General features: G+C 37.9%; 1 protein-coding gene across 1 annotated transcript in view; it reads left to right on the top strand.

Moving 5' to 3' along the window:
- The window catches only part of BANK1 (B cell scaffold protein with ankyrin repeats 1), a gene marked incomplete at both ends in the record, with an annotated part of 148,696 nt that overhangs the window by 21,683 nt on the left and 101,760 nt on the right, over nucleotides 1-25,253 (top strand). Inside the window, 4 exons of the mRNA XM_081998878.1 lie at nucleotides 56-454; nucleotides 10,198-10,263; nucleotides 23,036-23,184; nucleotides 24,349-24,487. Of these exons, the coding sequence (XP_081855004.1) occupies nucleotides 56-454; nucleotides 10,198-10,263; nucleotides 23,036-23,184; nucleotides 24,349-24,487 (753 nt within the window). The remainder of the gene's footprint in view (nucleotides 1-55; nucleotides 455-10,197; nucleotides 10,264-23,035; nucleotides 23,185-24,348; nucleotides 24,488-25,253) is intronic.

Genomic DNA, 25,253 nt, shown 5'->3' with positions numbered 1-25,253 from the left:
GTTTTTGTAATGGATTCAAAATTTGTATTTGTTTTTCATGTTTTCTTCTCTCTAGGAAATATGAAGGATATTCTCGTGATCTATGAACAAGAAGCAGAAGAGTGGGCTCTGTATTTAAAATATCTTTTTGGACACATAGTGAATGAAGGAGGAATCTTGCTCTATAATCTAGAGACTTCATCTTTCAAGCACCAAGAGCTGTTCTCTTTACCCTGTTATAAATGTAAACTCCTGATACTATCATGTGGACTTCTTAACTGCCTGAATCGAAAGAGAAGGTATTTTCTGGAGCAAGTTCTAAAACCTCCAGATAATGTGGTGATTCTACTTTGTGGAGTGGAGAATTCAGAGATTCTTTATGAGACACTGACCTTAGATGGAGGCAGCAAAGAGATTTCTGCTGATCAGGAACCTGAGGAATATCTCTCTGTTGTTACTGGAATTATTCAACCAGGTAATCTAAAAATGAAAACTTTGTATGATTATTAAAAGAGTTTTCTTAGCTATATTAGTATCATTTGGAAGAGAAAAAAAGTGAGAATTCAGATTTTCTGGAGAAATTATTTCTCTTCAGCTTGGTCCAACAATTTTAGTTTGGTGATGCGTTTGTCACTGAAGTGTGATAAAACTGTTGTACTCCTAGTCTGGCTTCATTTCTACAGGGAAGCAGCTTTGGAAAGTCTAAAAGCTGCCATTGGCACCTGTGAACCTACTGTCACTACTTCATGGTAAGAATGAAGAGCTGACATACACTTGTTTCTCTTTTTACTGAGTTTAAAAGTCTCAGAAACTGTACAAAACTATGGGTTTATGTTTAATCTCTTTCAAAATGCCTTAATGTGACTGTATATATCTCTTTAGATAAATCTGACAGAGTTAAAAATAATTCCTGAGTAAGATCCAGTTTTGTAGATGGCATGATTTCCTCTGTGACACACAAAAGCTGTCTGAGCAGAAGTTTCTTTCTGCTTTTACCAACCCAAGTAATAAGTTTGGACTGGAAGGACTAAAACTATCTAGTTTGTATGTGTTTGCAGATCTATGGAAACTACAAAGAAGCATTAATATAAAAATTAGCACTTATGGAATGTAACAAAAACCCCTCTCCTGAGGGTGAGAGGTACTGAAATGGCAAAGCCTGGGCATGTGGGTTAGTTTAACCAGAGTTTAACTTTGCCAGGCTGCACAAATAAATCTGAGAAATAGCTGTAGAAAGAAAGATGCATGGGCCACTTTAGAAAGGTGATGCGAGTTGTGCACAGATTTCATATAACTTCAAAAAATACCTCTTGCTATTTTGTCATGATTTTGTCTACTAAGCAGAACATCGTGCTTCTGTCTTTGTTACCTGCAAGGTGCCATTTTACTGGCAAGGGGGGTTGTGCTTGAGAGAGACATCCTGCAGGTCAGTTGTTTTACTCAGAAATTAACCTGTTTTAGATGCAGCTGAACAACCAAGAATATTCTTTTGAATGCAGGGGTAGAGAGACACCAGCTGAGTCAGGGTGACCTAGCTGAATGTCTCTGCTGCCTTGTGCTTGAGCAGGTAAGCTTAAGCATACTATAAGGCTTTCAAACCTGCCCAGACTGTGGCTACACACAGTCTAGCTATATCAGATCAATGCTTTCACAGCTTAGTTTTAGACTACTCCTTCCCAACCATCTCCTGTTCTAACATTTTTTGTGGTTCGATATTTATTAACCTTTTCCTGTCTTTCAGACTTTAAGTTTTGGGGCTAATTACAGTTGCCTGTTTTGGTTTCAGGAGGCAATGTTTGCAATTTTTGACTGTGTCTGATATTTAACTTCATATTCAAGTTTCTTGGCAGCTTTTTGGTGGAATGAAAACAGCAGGTCAATACTATGTATGTGCGTGTATATATAGAGGAAGGAACTGGGCCCAGGTTGACTCATGCACAGGAAATTGCAAAATTTTCTGCAAAGATAAACAGTTTCCTAGAAGACGGATGATGTTTCTTTGCTTAGGTCTGTGCATTCACAAAAATATTTACTGCATCTGCCCTTGGGATTTTACTTACATTGTAATGTCAGGTGACTAGCAGGTGCTCAAATGATCCTTTCTTTGGCAGTGGTCAGTATCAGCAACTCCAGAGGCGAGTACATAGCTGAATTAATGAGTTGTTGAAGGTCTCAGTCTCAGTGTATACATCTTTACCAGGGATGCATAGACTGTGGCTGGGATCAGACAAGTTCAATTGACTGAACTAGATCCAGGACTGGGAGTGGTGTTGCTGCTTGGTGCTTCAGTGTGTAAGCTCTCCTCCATATATATAGTTGAGAACTGCTCTGGCCCTATTTTTTCTGTACTGGTGTGCCCTGGCCACTGGGCAGGCCAGCCCAGATCAGTGCTTGCTAGGAGACCGCTGGCACTGCTCTCTGTTGCACAGTGAAAGTATTCCAAGTGTGAGATTTGCTGTCACCTGGGTGTTGATTTAAGCTCTGAGGAATGAAGATGTGCATGTCTTATCATTATTTACCTTTGCTTCAAGATAATGGTGACTGTTTGCAGTGTCTGTATTTATGATACTCTTCTGTTGAATGCTATTAAGCTCTTAGCCTTTGTGGTATCTGTGGCAGGAATTTTGACAGTTACGTATCTGGGAAAAAGATTTTTTTTTTTCCTTTGCATTTAAAAAGGGCTTGCTAAGGGGTTATTAAATATATTTGGTTTATTTTTCCTTTGGAGCAATTTTTTATGCCTTTCTTCAGGTCTGTGTATTCACAAGATTTCCCACCTTTCTTCATTTGGATCATCATCTGTCTCTTTCAATTGTTTTCATTGCTTATCTCTTGTCCCTTATATTTATGCTTTTGGAGATAGTGATGAAAATACTTTTGTGTGTGTTCTTCATGCTTTTCTGTTCCTTTTTTTTTTTTCCCCCCTAAACTGTTCATTGCTGTTAACTGTTCCTCCATGCATTTGTACCTTTGTGTTTCCTCAGTATTAACAAGAGCTGTCACTCTACTGAAGTCTAAAAATTTAGTGATGTACTTTAATTACAATGACTACATTGCACCACGCTGTTGTACACCACCACAGCTAAATTCTGTTAATCCCTGAGGACAGCAGGCCATCAAGATCCTAGGTCTGATTGATGCCAGGGCTCAGGAACGGCTTGTGGGTAGTTAGAACAACTGAAGACAGATACTAAATGAGGTTGTCACCTCACAGTCCTGAAGAGTATTAATAATGGTGTAGATTAGGTGCTAGTAATTACCACCCTTCCACTATAGCATTCTCCATACTCCGCAAAGTTCCTAGGCAAGGTAAGTTCTCAGCTGTCTTTTCTTCCCTAGATGCTATGCTCTTTGCACTGTCTCTACAGTCTGAGATGGAAAGAGTGCAAAATACATCTAATTTTATATTGCCTTCCCAAATTATTTTGCAAAAACCTTTCACCTACCAGGTAGTGCCTGTTTCATCTTGTAGGAGCAGGCAGGGCTCTTTATCTGTTAAATCTTCCTTCTGCCTCAAATGTAGTACATGTGACAAAAATTCTAGGCAAAAACCAATAATAATTAAAATGCTTAGTAAAACTAAATAAAATGGAAGATGCAGGGGCTTTTGTACCCAGCAGAGAGCTTGTTTGCCCTGTAATGTGATTCAAACACAAAATCTGAAGGGGTTTGTCATTGCTCTTTGAACATGTTCCTGGAGGAGCACAAAGAGAACTGAGACATGGAAACGGGCCTTTCTAACACGTTTCCTGGATGGTGACAGATTTTATTGCATTCCCCTGATGCATGAAGAAGAATGCAAATATATTTATTGTTGTCAAAAGATGGGTTTAGTGGGGCTTATTCACAAAATACTCCTCTGAAAATGTTACATTCAGGTTTAGAGTCGGTTTTCAATTTTGTGTAAGGGCCTGTTGTCATAAAAAAAAATCTCTGGGAAAAAGTAGAACACTCAAATTTCATTATTCTGTGTTAACATCTAAGATGGCCCAGTGTGACTCTAGAATTCTGACTTTTCTGTAACAGTTTTCCCTAATATTGTTGAAAGTAGAATCAGGAGACACATTTTGTTTGCATGTGTCTTTTCCCTTCCTTTTGTCTTTCTACAACTTCTCCTTGGTCTGCTGAACTGTGTACCCCTTTTTATATTGAACTGACATACTTTCAATGTATTAATTCATTACCCTGGGTTTTTGGCCTAGACATAGCTGGGTTTCTTGTTTAGTCCTGGAACACTTCTGCTTCAAATTCAGGCTAGCCATATGTTTAAGCAGGGGTTTTGTAAATATAGATAAATACTTGCAGCTGGAGGTAGTTACTTAGATCTGTGAATGTCCTGAATTCCTCGTGTAGTTATTTGTGCCTCAGTATTGATGATGCAAAAAGAGAACAGGTCTTATCTAATAAAAATAATTTTCTGTGATGCTGTTTCTAAAGTGTGCTGACACTTTTATGAGACTTGTTGGTGGGACTTCTCAGTATAGCTCAGGAGGCTTAAGTATCCATTAGTTTGCTTGCTGTTTTATTGGGTTTCATTGTTTACAGCTCAACAAAACAATTCTTGTCCCTTCCACTTCCAGACTTTTCTGTAAGCAGTGGTATCCTCTTTTTTTGCCAAAATATGAAGAGAATCTGCTTCGATAAAACTTGATAGTTGAGAACCACTCAACAAACCTACATGCATCCATTCATTATCTGCTATTGTACCAAAACGTGAGAAGATGTACCTAAAGTAACATAATCCAACTAGAAAACTGTATCCGCAGTCTTTGACAGCCCAGGAAAAATTCTCAGAATGAGTATGTAACTTTTACCTGAGACAGCAATATGCCATTAATTTCTGATTGTTATCTAAAAAGTATTCAGTGTTCCTGCACACAATTTGAATCACCAAGAAGAGTAATGTTAAGAAAACTACTTTTGCAACTACTAGTAAGGTGTAGATATGGTATTTGTCTCTAATAAGTAAACGTAGGACAAACAGGGCTTAACATATGCAGATCTTCAGCCCACTTCAAATATGGGGCTAATTTCCGTTGTGCAGGTCACAGAAAAGAGAAATAAATCACTATATTTTTACCAAAAACTTTTAAAGTATCTGTCTCCTGTTTCATTTCTAGTACAGTGGAATAGATTTTATTGGAATTGTACCAGGAATTTGGGTATAACGTTGAATACAGAAGTAGTGTTTCACATTTTCAATCCACTGCTTTGCTTGTTCTCCTATAAAATCCTCTTCACGTTGGTATTCAAATATGACTAATTAATGACAATGGATTTTCTTAGGCTGTCAACAAGACTTGTGTTGATGAGCTAGAGCCTTTAATTTAAGTGGGAACTTTACCATTGACTTCAACGGGCAAGTGTTTCACCTCACTTTTGACACTAACTTGGAGTCTACAAAGAAATTAAGCTAAAGTGGTAACAAGAACCAAAGTTGAAGATGAAACAAAATCACTAGAATTTTTGGTTTTGTTTTTTTTGTGAATACTGAATACAGCATGATTTTGTGTGTGTGTGTGAACTAAAGTCTTGGTTGTAAAGATTTCTCACCTGGACACACAAGACTGAGTAAATAGAGGGAAGTAGGTAGGTGGTTCTGGCCTTGTTCACTGCCAGGGGAGGTTGCAGTAGAAGAGACTTCCCTTTTCCTCCCTTTTCTTTTCCTCCCTTTTCTTTTCCTCCCTTTTCTTTTCCTCCCTTTTCTTTTCCTCCCTTTTCTTTTCCTCCCTTTTCTTTTCCTCCCTTTTCTTTTCCTCCCTTTTCTTTTCCTCCCTTTTCTTTTCCTCCCTTTTCTTTTCCTCCCTTTTCTTTTCCTCCCTTTTCTTTTCCTCCCTTTTCTTTTCCTCCCTTTTCTTTTCCTCCCTTTTCTTTTCCTCCCTTTTCTTTTCCTCCCTTTTCTTTTCCTCCCTTTTCTTTTCCTCCCTTTTCTTTTCCTCCCTTTTCTTTTCCTCCCTTTTCTTTTCCTCCCTTTTCTTTTCCTCCCTTTTCTTTTCCTCCCTTTTCTTTTCCTCCCTTTTCTTTTCCTCCCTTTTCTTTTCCTCCCTTTTCTTTTCCTCCCTTTTCTTTTCCTCCCTTTTCTTTTCCTCCCTTTTCTTTTCCTCCCTTCTCTTTTCCTCCCTTCTCTTTTCCTCCCTTCTCTTTTCCTCCCTTCTCTTTTCCTCCCTTCTCTTTTCCTCCCTTCTCTTTTCCTCCCTTCTCTTTTCCTCCCTTCTCTTTTCCTCCCTTCTCTTTTCCTCCCTTCTCTTTTCCTCCCTTCTCTTTTCCTCCCTTCTCTTTTCCTCCCTTCTCTTTTCCTCCCTTCTCTTTTCCTCCCTTCTCTTTTCCTCCCTTCTCTTTTCCTCCCTTCTCTTTTCCTCCCTTCTCTTTTCCTCCCTTCTCTTTTCCTCCCTTCTCTTTTCCTCCCTTCTCTTTTCCTCCCTTCTCTTTTCCTCCCTTCTCTTTTCCTCCCTTCTCTTTTCCTCCCTTCTCTTTTCCTCCCTTCTCTTTTCCTCCCTTCTCTTTTCCTCCCTTCTCTTTTCCTCCCTTCTCTTTTCCTCCCTTCTCTTTTCCTCCCTTTTCTTTTCCTCCCTTTTCTTTTCCTCCCTTTTCCTCCCTTTTCCTCCCTTCCCAATGTATTTGCATTCAGTGGATACCACTGTTGGTTCTTTAAGGCAATGAGGTCATCTGCTTATTGAAGAGCACCTCAAATGCCAATTAGACTTCTTTATTAAAAAGAAAATAATCTGTATGAATTTGTCATAAGCAGAAGACCAGAAGGGGCATTTTGTTAGTTGAAGTGTGCTATGGTATAGTCCTCATTTCCATTTGGCCCTGCCAATGAGTCTTTGAACTGCTCTGCAGGGACTGCTGCTAAGATTACCAGATTAATAAATCTTCCCAGGAGGTTGTGTTTCTCTATCTCCACACAGAATGATTGCTGGGATGCCAGTGCAGTGGTGGGTTTTTGTAACAGGGATGACTGTCAACAATAAACTGGTTAGTGTCATTAACTTACATCATCTGGCATGTGATCCTGGCTATTTCAAACCAGAAGAGAAACTGAAGGGGCAGCCTGGAGGTGACAACCATAGATAGGATGTTGAGACTGCCATCCCCTGCTGCTTAAACTGTTTGAGTTCTTTGTTCTTTCTTTTCTTATTTCTGCAAAATCCAGAGAAACCTTTATTCATTGTATAATCAGATTTCTTATAGCTCATGTTTCGACTGTCTAGCCAGTCATGGTGACCTGTAGCCTTGGTTTCTGAAGTATGCATCATGTATGTGATATTTTTTCCTCTTATTTTTGACACTGATCGGATGAAAACTGCTTCCACCTGGAGAAGTGAATGCACTGACATCTTAAGGTGAATGTTTTTAACAGCATTTAGGACAAGCTTATAAAAAGTTTTATTAATAATAAAAGTCAATTGACTAGAACATAAGCATTACTGCAACAGCATGTACCAATTTAATGTACTGTGATTTTACTGTTGTTTATTTAGGTTATAATTTTTTTTATTTTTAAAATTAATTAATGGATTTATCATCATTAGTCTGCTCTTTCAAGGTTGCAAGTGGACACCATCTAGATTTATGTCTTGTTTATGGCACAACAGTCATCAGTCAGTATTTAGTTGCAGTTGGGAGCCTATTTCTAAAGTTTACAAGTAGTTTAATATTTCCAGCAGGTATTTTACAGCTAGAACTATAAAACGGCTGTGTGAATCTGTAGACTTACATGTCCCTCATATAATGTATTATTGACTCTCATTGGGTTTTGCACTGTGGTTACCAATCACAATTACTGAAAAGTTATATTTGAAGCTGTCTAGAGAAGTCCTCTAGAAATGCATTCTTTGTATATTTTTTGGCACATAAGTGTTATTATTAGAAAATTGCTATTTGTAATTTCACCATGATGTATTTCTGTTAAGTTAGTGTCAGTGCGTAGAAATAGGATAAAGTAAGGGTTGTGTTGTTTTCCAGATTAAAAAAATTGTAACACCTATCCCTGAAAGAATAAAGGTACCACCTATTTAAGTTCATACTGAAAAGAATTATCAATATTAGGACAACAAAACAACAAACTTTTTCTGTATAGAATCAAATTTTGCTCTTGGTAGGATTTCTTTGTACTTACTGAAATGGCTATGAGGACAGAACTTAGTCCAGGAAACGTTATTACAGTTACAAAGTTTGGTGTTCAAAAGTCAAAAAGTTACAGGTACAAAGTAGCCTGTTAAACTTTAGTTAGGTCCCTTGTTCATATCATTGATTGCCTTTAGTTATGTAAGTGCATTCTTCCCTCCCCCCCGCCAAGAACCTGCCTTCATTAGTACACAGGATAAATAGTGCTCAGTTAATTAGCAGTTATTTGATACTTTGTTTTGTGTTTGAGTTTGTGGTTGCATTATTTATGTATTGAATGCCATTCAAATCCTGTTGAGAAAACAGAATTATTAATTTCCTGGTGTGCCTTTCTGTAGAACTCTTTTCTGTATTGAGTGCTGTCCAAACGTTATTTTATTTTATACTGGTATTTATTTATTTATACTAGTATTTAGCAAGATTAGGATGAAGCATTTCTTTCACTTCTGACACCACTTTAAGACATTACTTTTCATAACACTTACCAGTATACAGTATTTTTTTATGTCCGTATTCAAACTCCCTTTAATTTCAGACACGTGTTTGACTGCTCAGATGTCTACAGATCAGCTGTAAGGGCTTTCACAGAAAGTGCAATGCAAAACTAATGAGCACTTCTGAAAAGCATGTTTTAAAAGTCATGTAGCTTTTTGCCTCAAAACTTCAGGATGGGAACTTGAAACTACCTAAATTCTCTACAGCAGCAATCAGCTATTACCACTGTCGCTTCTCTCACTGGACTCCTCTCCTCATTCACTGGACTCTTGTTATTACAAGAATAACTGAATCTGAATACGGTAAACAACACCTTCTTTAAGTACAAAACCACAAGTCATCGCCAGAGTAGGTCTAACTTTTGCACTGTCCACAGCACAGATCAATTTAAAAGAAATATTCAACTCTGTACTACAAAGGAGAAAGACTGCTTTTGAGTGTTTGGTTTTGCATAACCTTCCTAAAGGTTTTTGTAAATGGTAAAGCAGTCACTTTCCCATTTTCTTTTCTCAACCTAGTTTTGGCATCTTTACCCAGTGACTCTTACTCTTCAGTCTTGGTCCTTTGCAGTAATATTACTTCTGGAGCACCCAGCAATATATGTGTGATCCTCATGAGGATCCCACAGATGCTATACAGCAGCATATTTATTGAGTTAGCTGGATTCCACAATATGGAGCTCAAGCAGGCCTTATATCTCTTATGTCAGTATTACCTCAGATGCGGAAAAACAGGCGATAACTTGATCCAGCATAAAGAAAGAGTGGCATAGACAGATACTGCATAATACAGCATAAAGTCTCCTGGTAGTTATTAAACCATCAAAAGCATTTCAACAAATCAGAACTGACAGTGAGTTTTTTTATATTTGACCAGTACTTTACATAATGTGGCCATTGCTTGGTTTTTTTACCCAATACTGGGAGCTCTGTAGCCAGATCTATTGTATTATCAAACACAGCCCTGGATAGTTGTCTTTCAAACCCCAGTGCCTGCATCCATTTTCCATTTCTCACTTTCCTGCACATGATTCTATTCTCTTTCCTTTTGCCCAGCTCCTCTCCCATTGTTTGCTATGTGGACTTTCAGGGAAACTTCTCTTCTTCCTCAAGCCCGTATTTCTTACCTGCTATAGTAAATTGAAAAGATCAGTCACAGGGATGCTTACTGAAAAGGGATAATTACAATTCCATCTTAAAGATCTCTCTAGGCTTGTTCTCCACTCACCCTGGGATTTTTTATGGTTTTTTTTTTTTTTCTATGTGCAAAGCTGTAGCTTTAAAATAGCTTTATATTACATCTAAAATAAATACAGAATTTCATCTAAAAAAAATTGGAAATTGGTGTCATAGTATTTCCTTAGTTCTGAGGTTTTAAGTTGCTTGTCCATTTGTTTTCCTAACTCTGATTTTGCCAGTTTTTTCTTGTTTTTTCCCCCAGCTTGATTTCTGATGCTAAGATCTTCCTCAGAGCAAACTAAACATTCTGTGAAACAATCAAGTAGGATAGCAGTGATCACTGTCATCAGCGGTGATGACTATTTAAAGATTTTTTCCAAGTAGATACCATTAAAGAATTATTCTTTTCTCCTAGGTAAGCCACAGAATGAAAATCCTGGAGACTCTTTGTCTTATATCTATGAAGCAGTTCTTGCAGATGGTGAGTTGAATTCCCCTTGCATTTACTTGAATAAAGCCAGTATTCTTCAGAAAATTCAATTTGTTTTCTTAGATCTTGTCCGACATGAAAGGCAATAAACTAACCTTACCATAGTATACAGTTGTATAGAGGAACATGCTTTGTTCTCAAACACCCACCCACACATTTATACCCACACATCCTCATGAGGGTGTGAAAAGGGGAGGAGATTCAACAGGGACGTTTCCTTTTTCCTTTCCTTTCAGAGTAGAGAAAAAGGAAGAGATGGAGACCTTTAATTTTCTGTTCCCAGCATGAGGAGTTTTACTTGTAGTAAAGAGAGAACTGGTTCAAAATATCAGATAGATCAGTCCTACTCACATTACATTTGCAGCATCACTCATTGGCAGCCAGTGGCTGGGAGAAGCCCTTCATCCCGACTTCAGCACATGTTGATGCTTGCCATTCTGGTTTATTTGTATTTGTGACAGCGTATAACGAGCCTTAGTAGGGAAAAAAGACTGGCAAAATCTCTACTTACTTTTAGTAAAGAGCTACATAACCTGTTTCCTATCCCCAGTTCTTACTTAAACAACTTTATTTCTGGGTTGACACTGTTGCGAAGTGTTTGGCTTAACAGCACCAGTATGCTGACTGATGGAAAAGGGTAAGTAAATTATTTTGGAATTCCTGGCATAGCAGTTCTGTGCTGCTGGACTCTGAGATTACTGGCTCCGTGGGTCTATTTTGCTGGCAAGGTGTAAGGGCACAGAAGGATGCTGCAAGCTCACTGGCTCTTCCTTACTGGCACAAATTCAATATACATGTCACTGATGTACGGAGTTGAGAATTTTAGCTTCTTCAGTTAATTTCAAGACATGAGCATCACCTGTGTGCTTTTAAATACTCCAATCATTCCCGCTTACCATGCTTTGGTTCACAATGTGGAAAAATCTTGGAGCATGTGGATTAGATTCCTTTCAGACAAAACTAAAATGGAAAGTGCACTCACAGAGCTCACTGGGTGCACTTCAGACACTAAAAGGTGTGCATTCTACAGGTCCAGACTAGATTTACTTGGAAATATGCCCCTTTGAAATGTGTATAGTGTGGAAAGGAGTATTTTATCACCAACCATTTCTCTCTACTTAATCTTCTCCTATTAGTCCTCTCTCCTTTCTGATACTGTTACTCTCTTGGCATCTTGGGTATACTGATGTGATCTCAAGCAGAAAGCTGCTGTAAAACTGCACTGTGTTATCCATACAGACCTATTGTCAAGGTTTCTAAGGATGTCTCTTTTGATCCTGTGTTGAATGTGCCACGAGTCAGTGCACTGAAGAAGTTTGTTGGTATAAAGAAGGCTTTTTGTCATTACTGGTTCGTCATGCTGCTTCATCATCACGATACCAGTAAGCTGGCATCTGTGTTCCTCTCATTCATGATCGTGATGTCCAAAAAATGAGACAGTAAAAGAGAGAATGGTCAGGGAAAACAGAGTCCGAGGACAAGAAAGGACTGGGGAGATGTTCCTCCAATCTACTCCCACTTTAAACCCTGACTCTTTTTATATTAATAATTTTCTGCTTTTATATGAGGACTTGAAGAGCGGCTTTAAGTCCAAATTTCCCATCAGTTGAATGGTTGATGTTGTAATAAAGTGAATTGAGGATTTTCCAGCTAAGAAAGTCTTGCATTAGAAGCAAAAATTTCACCTGAAATCTTTGCTGAAGCTGCCTGGACCACAGTTCTCAGTCAGCTTTTGGCAGTCATCTTGATAGCACCGATTGTACGTAGCTCTGCTGGTTAACGATGTCTAGTTATTGCTAAGAGATTCTCAACTGCTGTGATGAGTGAAAGGCCAACTAGAAAAGAGGGATTCCCAATAGTTGTATCCTGTATGTTGTATCCTGAGGTTAAGACTGACTTCTGAATGACTGTAAGGAAGTACATGGTCAACATTTCTTCTGTGCTGGTGCAACAGGGAGCAGTTATCAGATACCACTGCGGAACTTTGGTGGGAAAAGTACCCCAAGAAGTGAAATGACTGCAGTTTCCAAGATTCAGCATGTCAGTCTTTAAGAAGTCAGGAAAGGTTGGACTAGATGACCTCTAAAGGTCTCTTCCAACCCAAACTATTGTATGATTCTAAGATGGCAACTGCAAATTAGCCAGTGTTTGTGCCCTGTGGAAAGTACATGAGTCTTCAGGTAACCAGACAGGATTTGGATGAACTGTGGAAAAAAAATGTTTCCAGGGTCTCTCTTTTCTCTTTGCTTCTCCCTAATAAGAAGGAAGTGTATGCAGTGATAGCTTGTATGTATGACACAAAGCAGAAGTGTCAGGAGAAATTATAAACCAAGAAAGGATATTTGCTAGAACCCTATAAATTCACAAAAGAACAGCATTTTATGTAAGGTCTTAAGTGGAGACTGGCATGATGAAAACTGGAATTTGTTTTGAGTATACAGATACTGTACAAAACAAAGGATAAGCTGAGAAAAGACGTAATTTAGACTTGAACTGGAATGAAAGTTGAACAGATCAGAAGTATAGAACTAAATGAGAAATCTAAAGCAACAAGGGTGGAAAGGGCAGAGAGTGGATGACAAGACATATTAGAAAAAGAAAAAAACAACCAACTAAGCCAAACTATATCCAATAAAGCAAAGATAGATGGAGAATGAGCAAGTGCTAACAATCAATAAGAAGCGATTGACTAAAGTGAATTGTGCAAGGCCTTGAGGGAAAAGGTCAGGCAGTATACTGGAAAATGGAAAAACAATATGATCACTGAGATCCTTTGGGGAAATATGAGGAACAAGCAGATGTGAAAACAATTGATTTGCTAGTGAGTGATGGAAAAGATACAGTTGTGGAATGCTAATCACCATGACATGAATGTATGAGGACTCATTCCTATAGGTGATAACTGAATAAGTCAGCTCTTCAGCCACTCACAAATGTTGTTATGTGTTTACTTTATTTCTGGTTTTTATTTAAGAAAAGTAGACTTGTTTTTATTACTAGAAAGCTGAAAATCCCTTGTGGTTTCTCAGGAAATTTTCTGCTCCCCAAAGAATCATTATTTATAATTTGTACTACAGTGGGAAAAGTGAAGCAATCTTACTGGGATCTGGGTATAACAACACGTGAATGCCTTATTGTGGAATTTGCATTCATTATTTTACCTGCAAAATAGATCTAACCTCAGATATAGATACCCATTAAGTGATACTCAGCTTCAGAAATGGCTTGTTCCCATTCTGTGGAACAGCTTTGTCTTTTCTGAACATTTGCCATTGAGACTTGTATCCTAGCATTGATTAATTGAACCAATTAGGGATGAGCAAGGGGAGCACAAAAAGATGATTTTGAAGTGTAATAGCTGTCTGCCTATTAAGTTTAACAGCAGACATGTTCTGGCCCGGGTCAGAAGTCTCATCAGGCTAACATACATGTGCATACTGTGTTATATGTATCCTTCACCAAACTAAACTGGAGAAAGGCCAGCACTGTAACAAAACAGGTGGCATCCCTTCTGCAGATAAAGAAGAGCTACTGACACAGAGACATAACTATCTTTTAAACCACTTAGATACTGTCTTCTGTTTATTCTTTAAAAACTCACTTACCAAGGTTGGTGCTTGTGATGTCTGTTAAGGGTTAAGCTTATCAGGGACTGGTATTTGTCAAGAACAGACTTACTAAAACAAAGGAAGTAATAACTGGAACTGCAAGGTTAACCTTATCACAAAACTGGCTAGAGCTTGTTAAAAACTGTTGAAATCCACAAGTAAGAAGAGAGCATGTATAAAGGACTAAAGTTCATCTAAAGGACAGAAGAGGAAGAGGAAGATAAGACCCCTGAAGAAGTAAACGACCACCAGGGACAGATCTGAGCCTGCGCATTGATAACGTAAACTGCTAACACAAGCCTTTTGAACTACTCCGCCTCACTTATGCATATGTATGTTTTATGTTATGTCATCATATGAATATGTATGTTTTTGTGTAATAAATATTTGCCTGCTTGCCGAAACAGTGTGCAAGTTAGGAGGGGCTATCCAATCCCCCTTGCACCCGGTGCCGTAATAAACATACCTGCTTTATAACTCTTTTGAGCTGTGAAGTTTGTTTCCGCACGTCACTATCAGAGTACCTCTGCTCTTCTATTCTTTCCTGTAATGCTATCTGTAGTCCTGTTTTAGTAAAATGTGTCTATCTGGGGTCTAGGTTTGGATTAAATCTTTTTGGATTAAAGGACAGTGTCTTAAAAGATAAAGACCTCAGATTAGTTTCATATTCATAACACTAACAAAAGGAAAATATTCAGAACTTAGAAAACAAGCGTGGTTTTCAGATGTCTCTAAAAATGTCACTCTTGATTGTGTTTCTGAGAAAGCAGTGTACCTTTTAGCTCTCTTTAAGGGTCATTAGATTTTAGCTATTTCAAACCAAAGGTGGGAGTAAATTGCAAAGCAGCCTGTCCCCTAGTGAGTCAGTCTTGCTGACAGCTCACTTTTTTTTTTTTTTTTTTCATTCTTTAATACCAAATGTGTCTGGCATGAGTCCTTCTGCTGACAGCAGCTGTGGCAGCATTGTATGGGGAGACATAGTCTCTTAGATAGACAAGTCCCATGTAATTTAGAGCTATACAGACCAAAAACAGTATCATAAATTTCATCCAGGCATTGATAAGAGACCTGTGCAGGTATTGGAGCTCTGCTGTCACACTCAGACTAAGATATGCTATTTGGTAAATGAGCTGCTGCAGTCCAAGTCCAACTTCTGTTACCAAATTGATTCAAGGGCTGCTGTAATGTGGAGTATGTTGTCTTGTGTCAGTAAACGTTTGGATACTGTTAATTGTACGTAGCCTGTACTCTTGAGTAGGATGAAGGCTGAGAATGCCAGCTACCATACCAGTTAGGTCCCCCTAGCCTCTCCCAATGCAGTTGTTAAAGAACTTTTCAGTTAGGTTAAACTTCATGACCTTCCAGCCATGTCATTTTTTGAACTTTGATGACTGTAAAAAATATTCTTCATCAAGAGAATAGCTTCAGACATGGTCCAGAGGGGAAACTTTGGCTACTCACTAGTAGTTCCTTGAGGGTGATATCTGTAAAAACTTAAACCCCTATTCAGCCTGGAATCTGAGCTTTTGGCCTGCCTGGCAGGCGTTCTTCCTTGAAGTACAACTTGATTCGAAAATGCTCCCATCTAGCTGTGTAATTCAAAATGTAGCCATGTGCCACTTCTGTGTCCAAGCACAGTGTGCAATTTGTACCAGACCAGTTGTAAGTTGCTTGAATTGTAGTTTGGAGATAATAGAGCCACTAGGCAGCTGCAGCTAGCCTCTTAAGAATAATAAGGAAGCTGCAGGACCGTTGTATCAGGCAAACAAGTTTTGGAGGTCTGCTCACAACCACGGATGCCTCTGCTATGAGTCCTTTTGTCTTCAGTGGGAATTTGAGTCAGCAGCAGGAGAATAACCTGTCTCTGCTGTTGTAACAGCATGTCTCAGATTTTGGGCAATGTTTGGTGCTGTATAATCCTTCACTAAAACAGAGGTGAGATATGTGTGTGCTGATACCACAGAGAAATGGAACAAAAATGCCAAAATGAACTCCAGTAACTCTGAAGTGGATAGATGGACTCTTTAATAAAACATTAGGCTTTAATAACTGAGAACTGCTGGTGCACACAGAGAGCCAGACTTCAGTTTGCTTCTCCCTGGAGAAGAGGCAGGATGAAAATATGCAGAATGTAGAAACTGGAAATAACAGGCTTGGGCTCAATCGACCGTTCTGCTCAGCACCTAAATGACCTCAGGCAGGTAGTTATTATTTCCAAACTAATCAGTGTGCCTCATAGTTTATAAAACTCTTTGGGACAGTCTTACTATGTGTAAAGCTCAGCAGAGTGATCATATTATAAGTGCTGCTGCTGCAGCTGAAAATCATAGATTTGATTACAGTAAAAATAATAACATAAATTGATATATAGTATAAGATAAACTTAGTCCCAAAAAGCCTGTAATATAAATGTATGCATCCTAACCAAAGCACTGATTGCTGAGTTTAAGTGAAGTCTGTCTTCCAAGCCACAGACCAGTTAGGAACTAGTTCGTTGTCATAGCCTTAGATTGCCTCTGAATATACAGTTAAAATCATGTAAAAGTATACATAAAAAGAAATGCTTGTAGTTTGATGCAAATTATTTTTTAAATATTATTGATAAATTCATAATAAATTACTTTTTTGCTGTTTTGGCATTATTTGAAGGCAGGATTTTTTGTTTTTACGATCAGATCCAATATGGCTATACTTAATACAACTTTTATGTTGTGTTTAGATGCTTTTATGGTGGCTCCATTAGGCTACAATTATATCAGAGTGGTAAATTGTTGTGTACAAAAATATACCTGATAATACAAGAACAAGTGAGTATACACCTTTGCAATCAAATCAGTCGTTGCCTATACCTATATAGTAATGCATAAAACAATAGATGTGGGGGCTTCCAGGAATTGTTCTGTTATAGGAGAGAAATAGATGTGAATGAAAATTGTAGCACCATTGGTTGCTAAGATGACATAAACATGAACTCCAAATATTCAGAAAAGGATAAACTGTTCTTCATAGCCTTTAAAGGAACTGTCAATTTTATGCTTATTTGCAAGAAAAATTGTTCACCATAAATAAAGCAATAGGAACATTTTGAAGACATGGGCAAAATAGGCCAGCTCGCAAAAAGCTACTCTTTCTGACAGAAGAGCTCAACCATGCAGAAAGAACTGGGACTGAGAATGCTTTTGAGAAAAAAAAAGGTAACTGTCAATATATTTGCAAAAGATAGGTGATTCCGCATAGAGAGAAACTTTATTTAAAGCTCATTCAATAATGAATATGTTTACCTTGGTCTGGAATTTCTACATGATAGAAAACAAATAAATTAAGATTTAAGTTTATATGTTTATATGTTTGAGTATGTATTTAATAATTTTCTGTGATTTTTGAGAAACCTTTCCATTCCTAAGCCCTCTCTCACCATCAGTAAAAGAAAACTTTCCAGCAGAGCAGAAAAGGGGTTTTGCTTTGAAATCATATCTTAGAAAGGGCTTATGGTAAAAATGAATAAATCACATGTTCATGCTGAGTAAAACAGGCTCATTGAATGAAGCCCAGTGTGGTGGATGTTTTCTGCCTCCATGTTTCTCACAGCCTTTTTTGGGTCATTCATGGAGCAATTTATGCAGTCAGAGGATGCCTTTCAATCCCACTCTGCTACACTCTCTGCTGAGTTCATACAGCATTTAGAAATATACCCATACTTTTAAGAGTATTAACTTTCATAAATGTCTGTGATAAACTTGTGGTGGATTGCAGGATGAATATGATGTGCACAAGTCTCTTTTCCTGATTTTTCCACATTACAGAAGGTTACTTTGGGGGTTTTTGTATGGTTCTACTTTCATACACATTTCTGCAGAGCACTCACACGTGTTTGACTTTAAGCTTTTGAATTGCAAGGAGTCATTTATACATGAGCACCTTTTCAATTATACCTCACAGAACCCAGTGGGATCACCTCTGCCTTTACCTCACATTGTGCTGGGGAGTAGTCCTACCATATTACATGGGGTGACTACTGCACTTACTGCTGAATTTAGCCTAATTACTCCTCCCTGTAATCTTCTTTTATCTTTGACACTGGAACATCCTGTCTTTTCTTTCATGTGGCAAGTTGGCCACATGTGCTTAATTACCTTTTCATTCCTTGTCATCTGCCTAACCTGATTTGCCTGTATTTATCATCCTCTCATATGTTGTGTGACCTAGGGATAAGTGAGGACCTTTTTTGTAATGCAGTTTCAGTTCTTTAGCTAGTATTGCTTTAGCAAGATTTGAGGAAGAACTGAAATTTTAAAGCTGGCAGGCATTTTGCTTTTGTAAAACCAACTAAATTTTGTCTGTGGGATTCATTCCATGGGTAGCCTTAGAAAACACATAAATCTTTCATAAGTTTATGTTTTCTGCTATTTTTAATACCCCAAATCTGTCACATACATTGTTGACTCAAAACATGTAGCAAATACCAAGTAATCAAAGACAATTTATAATCCTCTTGTAGACTGCAATAGGGATAGCTAAAGAGTGTATTTGAAAAGTTAGAATTTGGGGGTGGGGGGGAGGTTGGATGTGGCATGAAAGTTGTTCAGAAGCCACGGTGAGGTATTAATTGTTGAATCCACAAGAGACTAGAGAGGCTTCATTAAAATTTCTCAGTTTATGTGAAGGAATGCAATTTCAAAGTCATTTCATGAATTCAGTTTAAAATGTTAAATTGAAAGCAGTAATGCATTCCAAAAGGTTTTGTGTAAAATATACCAAATTGATGTATTGAAGTTACATGAATTAAGAGACAACATTGAAGTAAAATTGAAAACATCAGTACTGTGCCCAATTAAGTCAATAACTGTTACAGTAAATGTGTGTAATATTTTATTATTTAAATATGAACTTAAATTTAAGATCAGTTCTTTCAATGTGACCATCAGCAGTAGATATTTGTCAAAAGTAAGCCAACATTACCTGATGGAAATGGAGCGTTATCCTATATAATAAGCAATACCCAGTATGACTGCCCTGAGTAATCAAGGGAAGATTGTCATAGATTTTTCTTTCTTTTTATCTTTTAGCTCATAGTGCCATCTGAGCCTCATTAGATAGAGTTAATAATTTCTTATAGTTCAGTCCTATAAGAAAGGGTCTGGTTTTATTCATCCATTATTGTAATCATTTATTAATCATCAATTACTGCTACATTTTAAGAACCTCATGGACAGGTCACCATTATATAAAATGTTAAGAGAACACATTCACCAAACAACAAATATCCATTAATAAATCCTCTCTTTTCGATATTCCAGCATTATAATGATGTTCCTTTTATGTTTTAAACTAATCTTCACCTACAGTTGTAAATTCTTCTTAAATGATTATTTTTCTGAAAGCCTTAGCAATTAGTGGAGCTCCCTGGCCATTGCTTTCAGGTTAAAAGCAAGACTGTAAACAGGAATCACAGTGAAGATGTCCAAAATTTAAGTGTTCAAAAGACCTGTATATCAGGCAACACCTTATGCCCACATTAAACAAATATTGTCTATACGTTGCTCCATTTGTGTTACTAGAATCTCATTACTGTAGTATTAAACCCTTATGAGCTATGTTGTTTTAGTTAATGCCACCAAGCCAAGGCTTAATCTCTGGCGTATTGCTTGTTCAGCATTTAAAAATAACACTTCACATGGTTGTTTCATGTTCCACATTTTAGGACAGATAGTGTGCAACTGCTGGTAGGAATCTGAGTGCTGAAGATGATGGCTCTGGAGTTTGGTTATTAAATATATAGTAGTGATATATAGATCCCTGTTATTCTTGGACTGCTGTACATGGCTTTCATTGATTGTCCGGCAGACCTGACATTTAGTGAAAGAAATCTCGCTTGATGGTTTTTAGCTAATAAATTGCTAACCACTTTCACAGTCAGCAGGGGAATTCCTCATTCTTTTAAATATCCAAGTCTTTGATGTAAAAGCCATGTTTCTTAATAATTTATGTAAACTCTAGGGCCGTGCAATCCCAATACTGACTGGGTTGTAGCCCTGATATTGTAGTTATATGTTACTAGGCATAATAAAAATATTAAAATGCAATTAATGTGGGAGAAAAACATTATCCTAACTTAAACCAACTTGTTAGCACTAGCATTGACCTTCTCAGTAGATGAATTATTGTGGACATTAAAGGGTGGAGGTAACTACTGTCATCTTTGATAAGTAGAGTGCTGACTGTAGAAATAAAGCTGTCATGAACTTCACATAGATTAGAATGCGTCCACACAATCCTTGAAGAATGATCACTGACAGAAAGCTGACATCTGAGAATCCAGTGCCTATTAGATTTGTTATTCAGTCCTTTCATGTTTTCAATCTGATAATGAAATGTTTCTTGGCTTTACAAGAGTCCTTTGCCTAAAGTGGCAAAAATTATTTCAGAAGCAGCATGCATCTCATAGGAGTTGTCTCTGGAGTAAATTCTATGTGCTTAAATGTAAGATTTATGAGTGACTTAAAATATGAACACATAATATTCCCAAAGTATGTGCTGTGGGCATACAACATCCTAACTGTTTCCCTCAGCAAAGGTCCAGGCCTTCCTTTTTCTAAAGGGTGGTGCTAAATAAAGTCTAGTCTTCACAGTGATAATCAGAGAAATCAATGTACTTTTTGAGCTGGATTATTTAAACTGCATTGAACAGTGGGTGGATTTTCACTCAGAAACAAAACAGCCTGTGTTCAGCGTAGCCTATTTAACTTTCAAAATAAATCAAAGCAAATGGAATTAAAGCTACTTCAGTTCAGCAAATTATGTCTACATATAGTTTAATTTTACCAATCTACACTGAATTCACAGCTTAAATTCAGAACTAGTTTCCCTTAAAGGCATGAGAATATAAGCAGGAGTAGGCTGTGGAGATTTTACTAGCTGGTGATGTACACTGAACGCGCCCACCTTAGATGTTCAAAGAACCCTTAGCTTTCTGAAGAAAACATGGACAAATGACACCCCCCCCCGAGATCTCTCTAACACTCAAAGCATGTCTTGGGCGGGGGGGGGGGGGAGGGGGCGCAGAATCTACATCAGACAATAGCATACCTAAGTTTCTCTACTACATTCCCTGGCATAACTTCACTTAGCAGACACATTTATTATAGAATTTTATTAAAATCTATGCCTTCTTAAGCAAGGCAAGGTTGGTAAGGAAAGGGAACATTCTGTATCAGACAAACTAGTACATATGGGGGAAATAAAGGCAAGCAAGCAAGCAAGTGGGAAAACTAATTGTAAATTACCAATACTGATGATGAATGGCAGATGTTCTGTGCCTCTTAGGAGCACTGTGTGGTTTGTGTACCCCAGTCACTTGGGCACTTTTGGAAAAAAATCAAAATGGCTGTGGTACTTGGAGCAAAACCAAATTGCTACTGTTCTGTATTCTGCCTATCACTAATTTATATTAATATTCTACATCCATTTAAGAGAAGATGATGTGCCTGAAAAGTTATTTGTGTCCTTGAATGTAATTGACTGTGAGTGTTCCATAATTTACAGTAATACAAGATACTGTTGATGTCTCAGGATATTTTCTCACCAGCCAGTCAAGATTTTTTAACTCTGAGCTGCTTGGAATGATGTCATTAATCTAACTAGGCGACTGCAATATGCTGGGTAATCCTGCATGATGAAGAGCTGCTGCAGTCCTTTGAGATGGGTGGCAAGAGTGTTTTGTAACGGGGTAATAGAGTGTCTGGAAAGGAGTAGTAATGATACAGCTGAGAAGTAGCAGGTGTGAAGAATAGCTTTTCTAAAACACAGGCTTAGTCAGATCTCTGCAGATGCAATTGTCAGTTCTTTTACATCTCCTCGTTAAAATTCTGTGCTTTGGTGAAGGATTCACTATGGCTCTTGGGCCATTACCGGTACAGCAAAACAGAAAAGAAACTGGTCGCAAGCTATCTGTATGACTGGCGTAGCATTTCCAAACCCAGAATATCCTACACGAACACTGTGGTTTAACCCCAGGCAGCAACTAAGCACCACGCAGCCGCTCGCTCACTCCCTGTGGTGGGATGGGGGAGAAAATCGGAAGAGTAAAAATGAGAAAACTCGTGGGTTGAGATAAAGACAGTTTAACAGATAAAGCAAAAGCCACCTGCACAAGCAAAGCAAAAAAAGGCATTAATTCATGGCTTCCCATGGGCAGGCAGGTGTTCAGCCATCTCCAGGAAAGCAAGGCTCCATCACACCTAACCGGTACTTTGGGAAGACAAATGCCATCACTCTGAATATCCCCCCTTCCTCCTTCTCCCAGCTTTATATGCTGAATATATGGAATATCACTCAGGTCAGTTAGGGTCAGCTGTCCTGGCTGTGTCCCCTTGCAACTTCCTGTGCACCCCCAGACTACTTGCTGATGGAGTGGGGTGAGAAGCAGAAAAGGCCTTAACTTTGTGTAAGCACTGCTCAGCAATAACGAAAACATCCCTGTGTTATCAACACTGTTTCCAGCACAAATCCAAAACACAGCCCCATACTAGGTACTGTGAAGAAAATTAACTTTATCCCAGCCCAAAAGAGCACAACAAAAAATGTATCCCTTCAGTCCGTCATTTTGTCCATGAAGGAATGCAAAGACAATGGAGTCTGTGTCAAGGAAATATGTATCTAGTGTCATAGTTAACTGGTCACAGGTATCACTGCCCTCACATAAATCCTTCCTGCAGACCGGTGGGCTGATGTTGTAAACATGTAGTAATGTAGTATATCCTTGTTTACATATAGGGAAAGCAAGAGTGGTAAAAATCCCAGTTTATCACAGTGTATGAGAGTTTGTTTTTCTGAGAACTGGCTGATCTCTGGGACCTCGTTGGTCACAACTTTGGTCTAAAGGCTGTGTTCCTTTTAATTTAGTAAGATGAAGCATATGAGCAGAGCCTGCTCATATAAATGAAGGCTGCAGGATCAGAACTTGAGAGGCAAGCTCTTTATCAAAGGGGGAATCCTCACCACATTTACATGAAAAGGAATTTTGCCAGGCTTTTATGCAGTGACCTTAATGTGACTCCAAATGCCATAGGAGTCTCTAATAAGTTGGAGATGTATTTGCCATGTTTTATTGATCTGGGATTATTAACTATGTCCTCATTCCACATTATTTATTTCAGATCACCAGACTAGCTCTGATGTTAACTTGTCAGATGTCAGGGGAGCATCAGAAAAAACAGATCTCAGTTTTAAAAGAGAGATACTTTCTGAAACATTAGAAACTAACAAGCAGTCAATATTGGTGCTTCCAAGAAGAATATCATGTGAGGTAAGGTTTTTGGATGCTAAAATCTTTGGGATAACAGTCAATATTGTTCTCTTCCTGCTGCAATCTCATTCATACTATAACAGTTTTGAAAACAAATAGCAGATAAGGGGCCAAAATGAGAGTGCATCGAGACTGCGATGGGATTTATTTTGCCTTTGTGTCACATCCACACTGTGGACAAAAGATTTGTAAATAGTTTTGAGACACTCTCTGGGGGATTTTATCTCTATTAGAATTATTTGGCAGGTTGGGTGGAGATACTACTGTCTTGTGGACCTTGTAGTTTAGAGGGAGCACGTAGTCAGGAACTTCTTGAGAGATATGGAGCGTCTCTTGGCAAGAATCCATGATGAGTATATGGCTATATGCATATGTGCCCAAACCACGTGAGTTTCACAAGTGCTTGTGTGAGCATATACCTTGTCTGATTTTAAATTAAATCAGAAATATTTTTATATATCTGTATCTGCATGCATATTCAATGGACACAAATGTTCATACATTTGTGTGGGTTTTTTAATCAGAGTTGCTGTGAGAAGATATATGAAAGTATAAACAGAGGAAGTACAATATCCAGCACTGCATTCCTTTATGTAAGTGAGTGGCCACAGTCAGATACGGAGTTTGCGGTGTGCGTGGAATGTCATGTATTTTGCTTGCGCTCTGTCTTTCAAAGGTGACTTACACACATTATTTAATTGTTGAGATCCATACAGTTCTAAGGGAGTAACATTCCCTCTGGTTGTGAAGGCAGTAGAGGGATATTGTTCCACATTACCTGCTGCTTCTGTCTTACTTTCCTGTCAGTTCACTGTAAGAGTTTAAGTGAGTTTAAAGCCTTATTGTTAGGCTGAATGTCAGTCTCCTAGACTATAAAATAGAATGGTCTTAGAAAATGTAACAATTGACCTACATATGCCTTTACAACACTGTTCTAAAATATTGTTAGGTAAGCTGAATTTAAAATACTACATTAATTGTGTCATTTATGTCAGTAAAATACTGAAGGATAACACCGAGATGGCATCATGTTTTGGCATTATGATTTTTTTGTAAGAAACTGTTGGTAAAGAAACTTTTCTTCAAACTTATGTTTTCATTTGCGTTTTACACTTTCAGTATAATTTTCTGAAGGACTAATGGGAACGTATTTTAATTTTATAGAACCCTTGTGAAATATTCATTTTGGTGAAAGACAAAATAGATGATGAAACTTTGGAAGTTGAATTCATAACAGATAATCAACAAATTAGGATACAACCAGCCTCTTGGAATAAGAAGGTCAAGTACATGAAAGCTTTAGGTAAGAAAAACATTCTTTACCTTTAAGTAAACAGAAAATGTTGGACTCCCTTCACTTTTTCTGATAAGTAGTCCCACTTCCCACTATTTTGTAGGTGTTTCCTGTACATGGGTTTTGCACACAGAACATTTATTAATAATGTAGAGAAGCAAAGCCTTGTGATTTATGGGAAACTGGGTTCTATTAGAGTGTTTTTATGTGGTTAAATGGTAGGTGGCAGTCTTAAAATGTCATTGATTAGTCACAGATTAACATTCTTCAAAATCACTGCTGTAAAATGCAAAGCTAATATTCTTTTCTTATTACTCTATTACTAAAATGTTTCATTTTATGTTTAATGCAGTGAATTTGGTTATAGTCCTCTCTATAATTCTTACTGACACAGGAAATAATTTCTTTTCTTTGTTCATGTCCATGCCATTTCTCAGCTCTGATGGTTTCTAATGATTTTTTTCAACCGCTCCATCCGTAACTACTTGTCAACAGTTTCTCGTAGGAGATCTGTGCAGATTTAAGGGCCACACCTATCCCCACTCACTTGATATGAGTTAAGAATTAAAAAATTTTTCATCTAAGTATTCAGAGTGTAGCTTGCTGCTCCTTTGAATGCTGTGAATTTCCAAAGGAACTTATATTTTATTCTAAAACCATTGCAATACAAGATTAGATAGGAAGAAATATATATATATATATAGGCTACAATTTTCAACAGTGGCTTCTTGGAGCTACATTTGGGTAATTCTGTGGCATACTTTTCATACTGAAC

Source organism: Phaethon aethereus, assembly GCF_964289735.1.
Source record: "Phaethon aethereus genome assembly, chromosome: 4".
In the NCBI taxonomy this organism is placed as follows: Eukaryota; Metazoa; Chordata; class Aves; order Phaethontiformes; family Phaethontidae; genus Phaethon; species Phaethon aethereus.
Note: the sequence above shows the minus strand (reverse complement) of the source record. Positions and strands in the feature narration are given on the sequence as shown.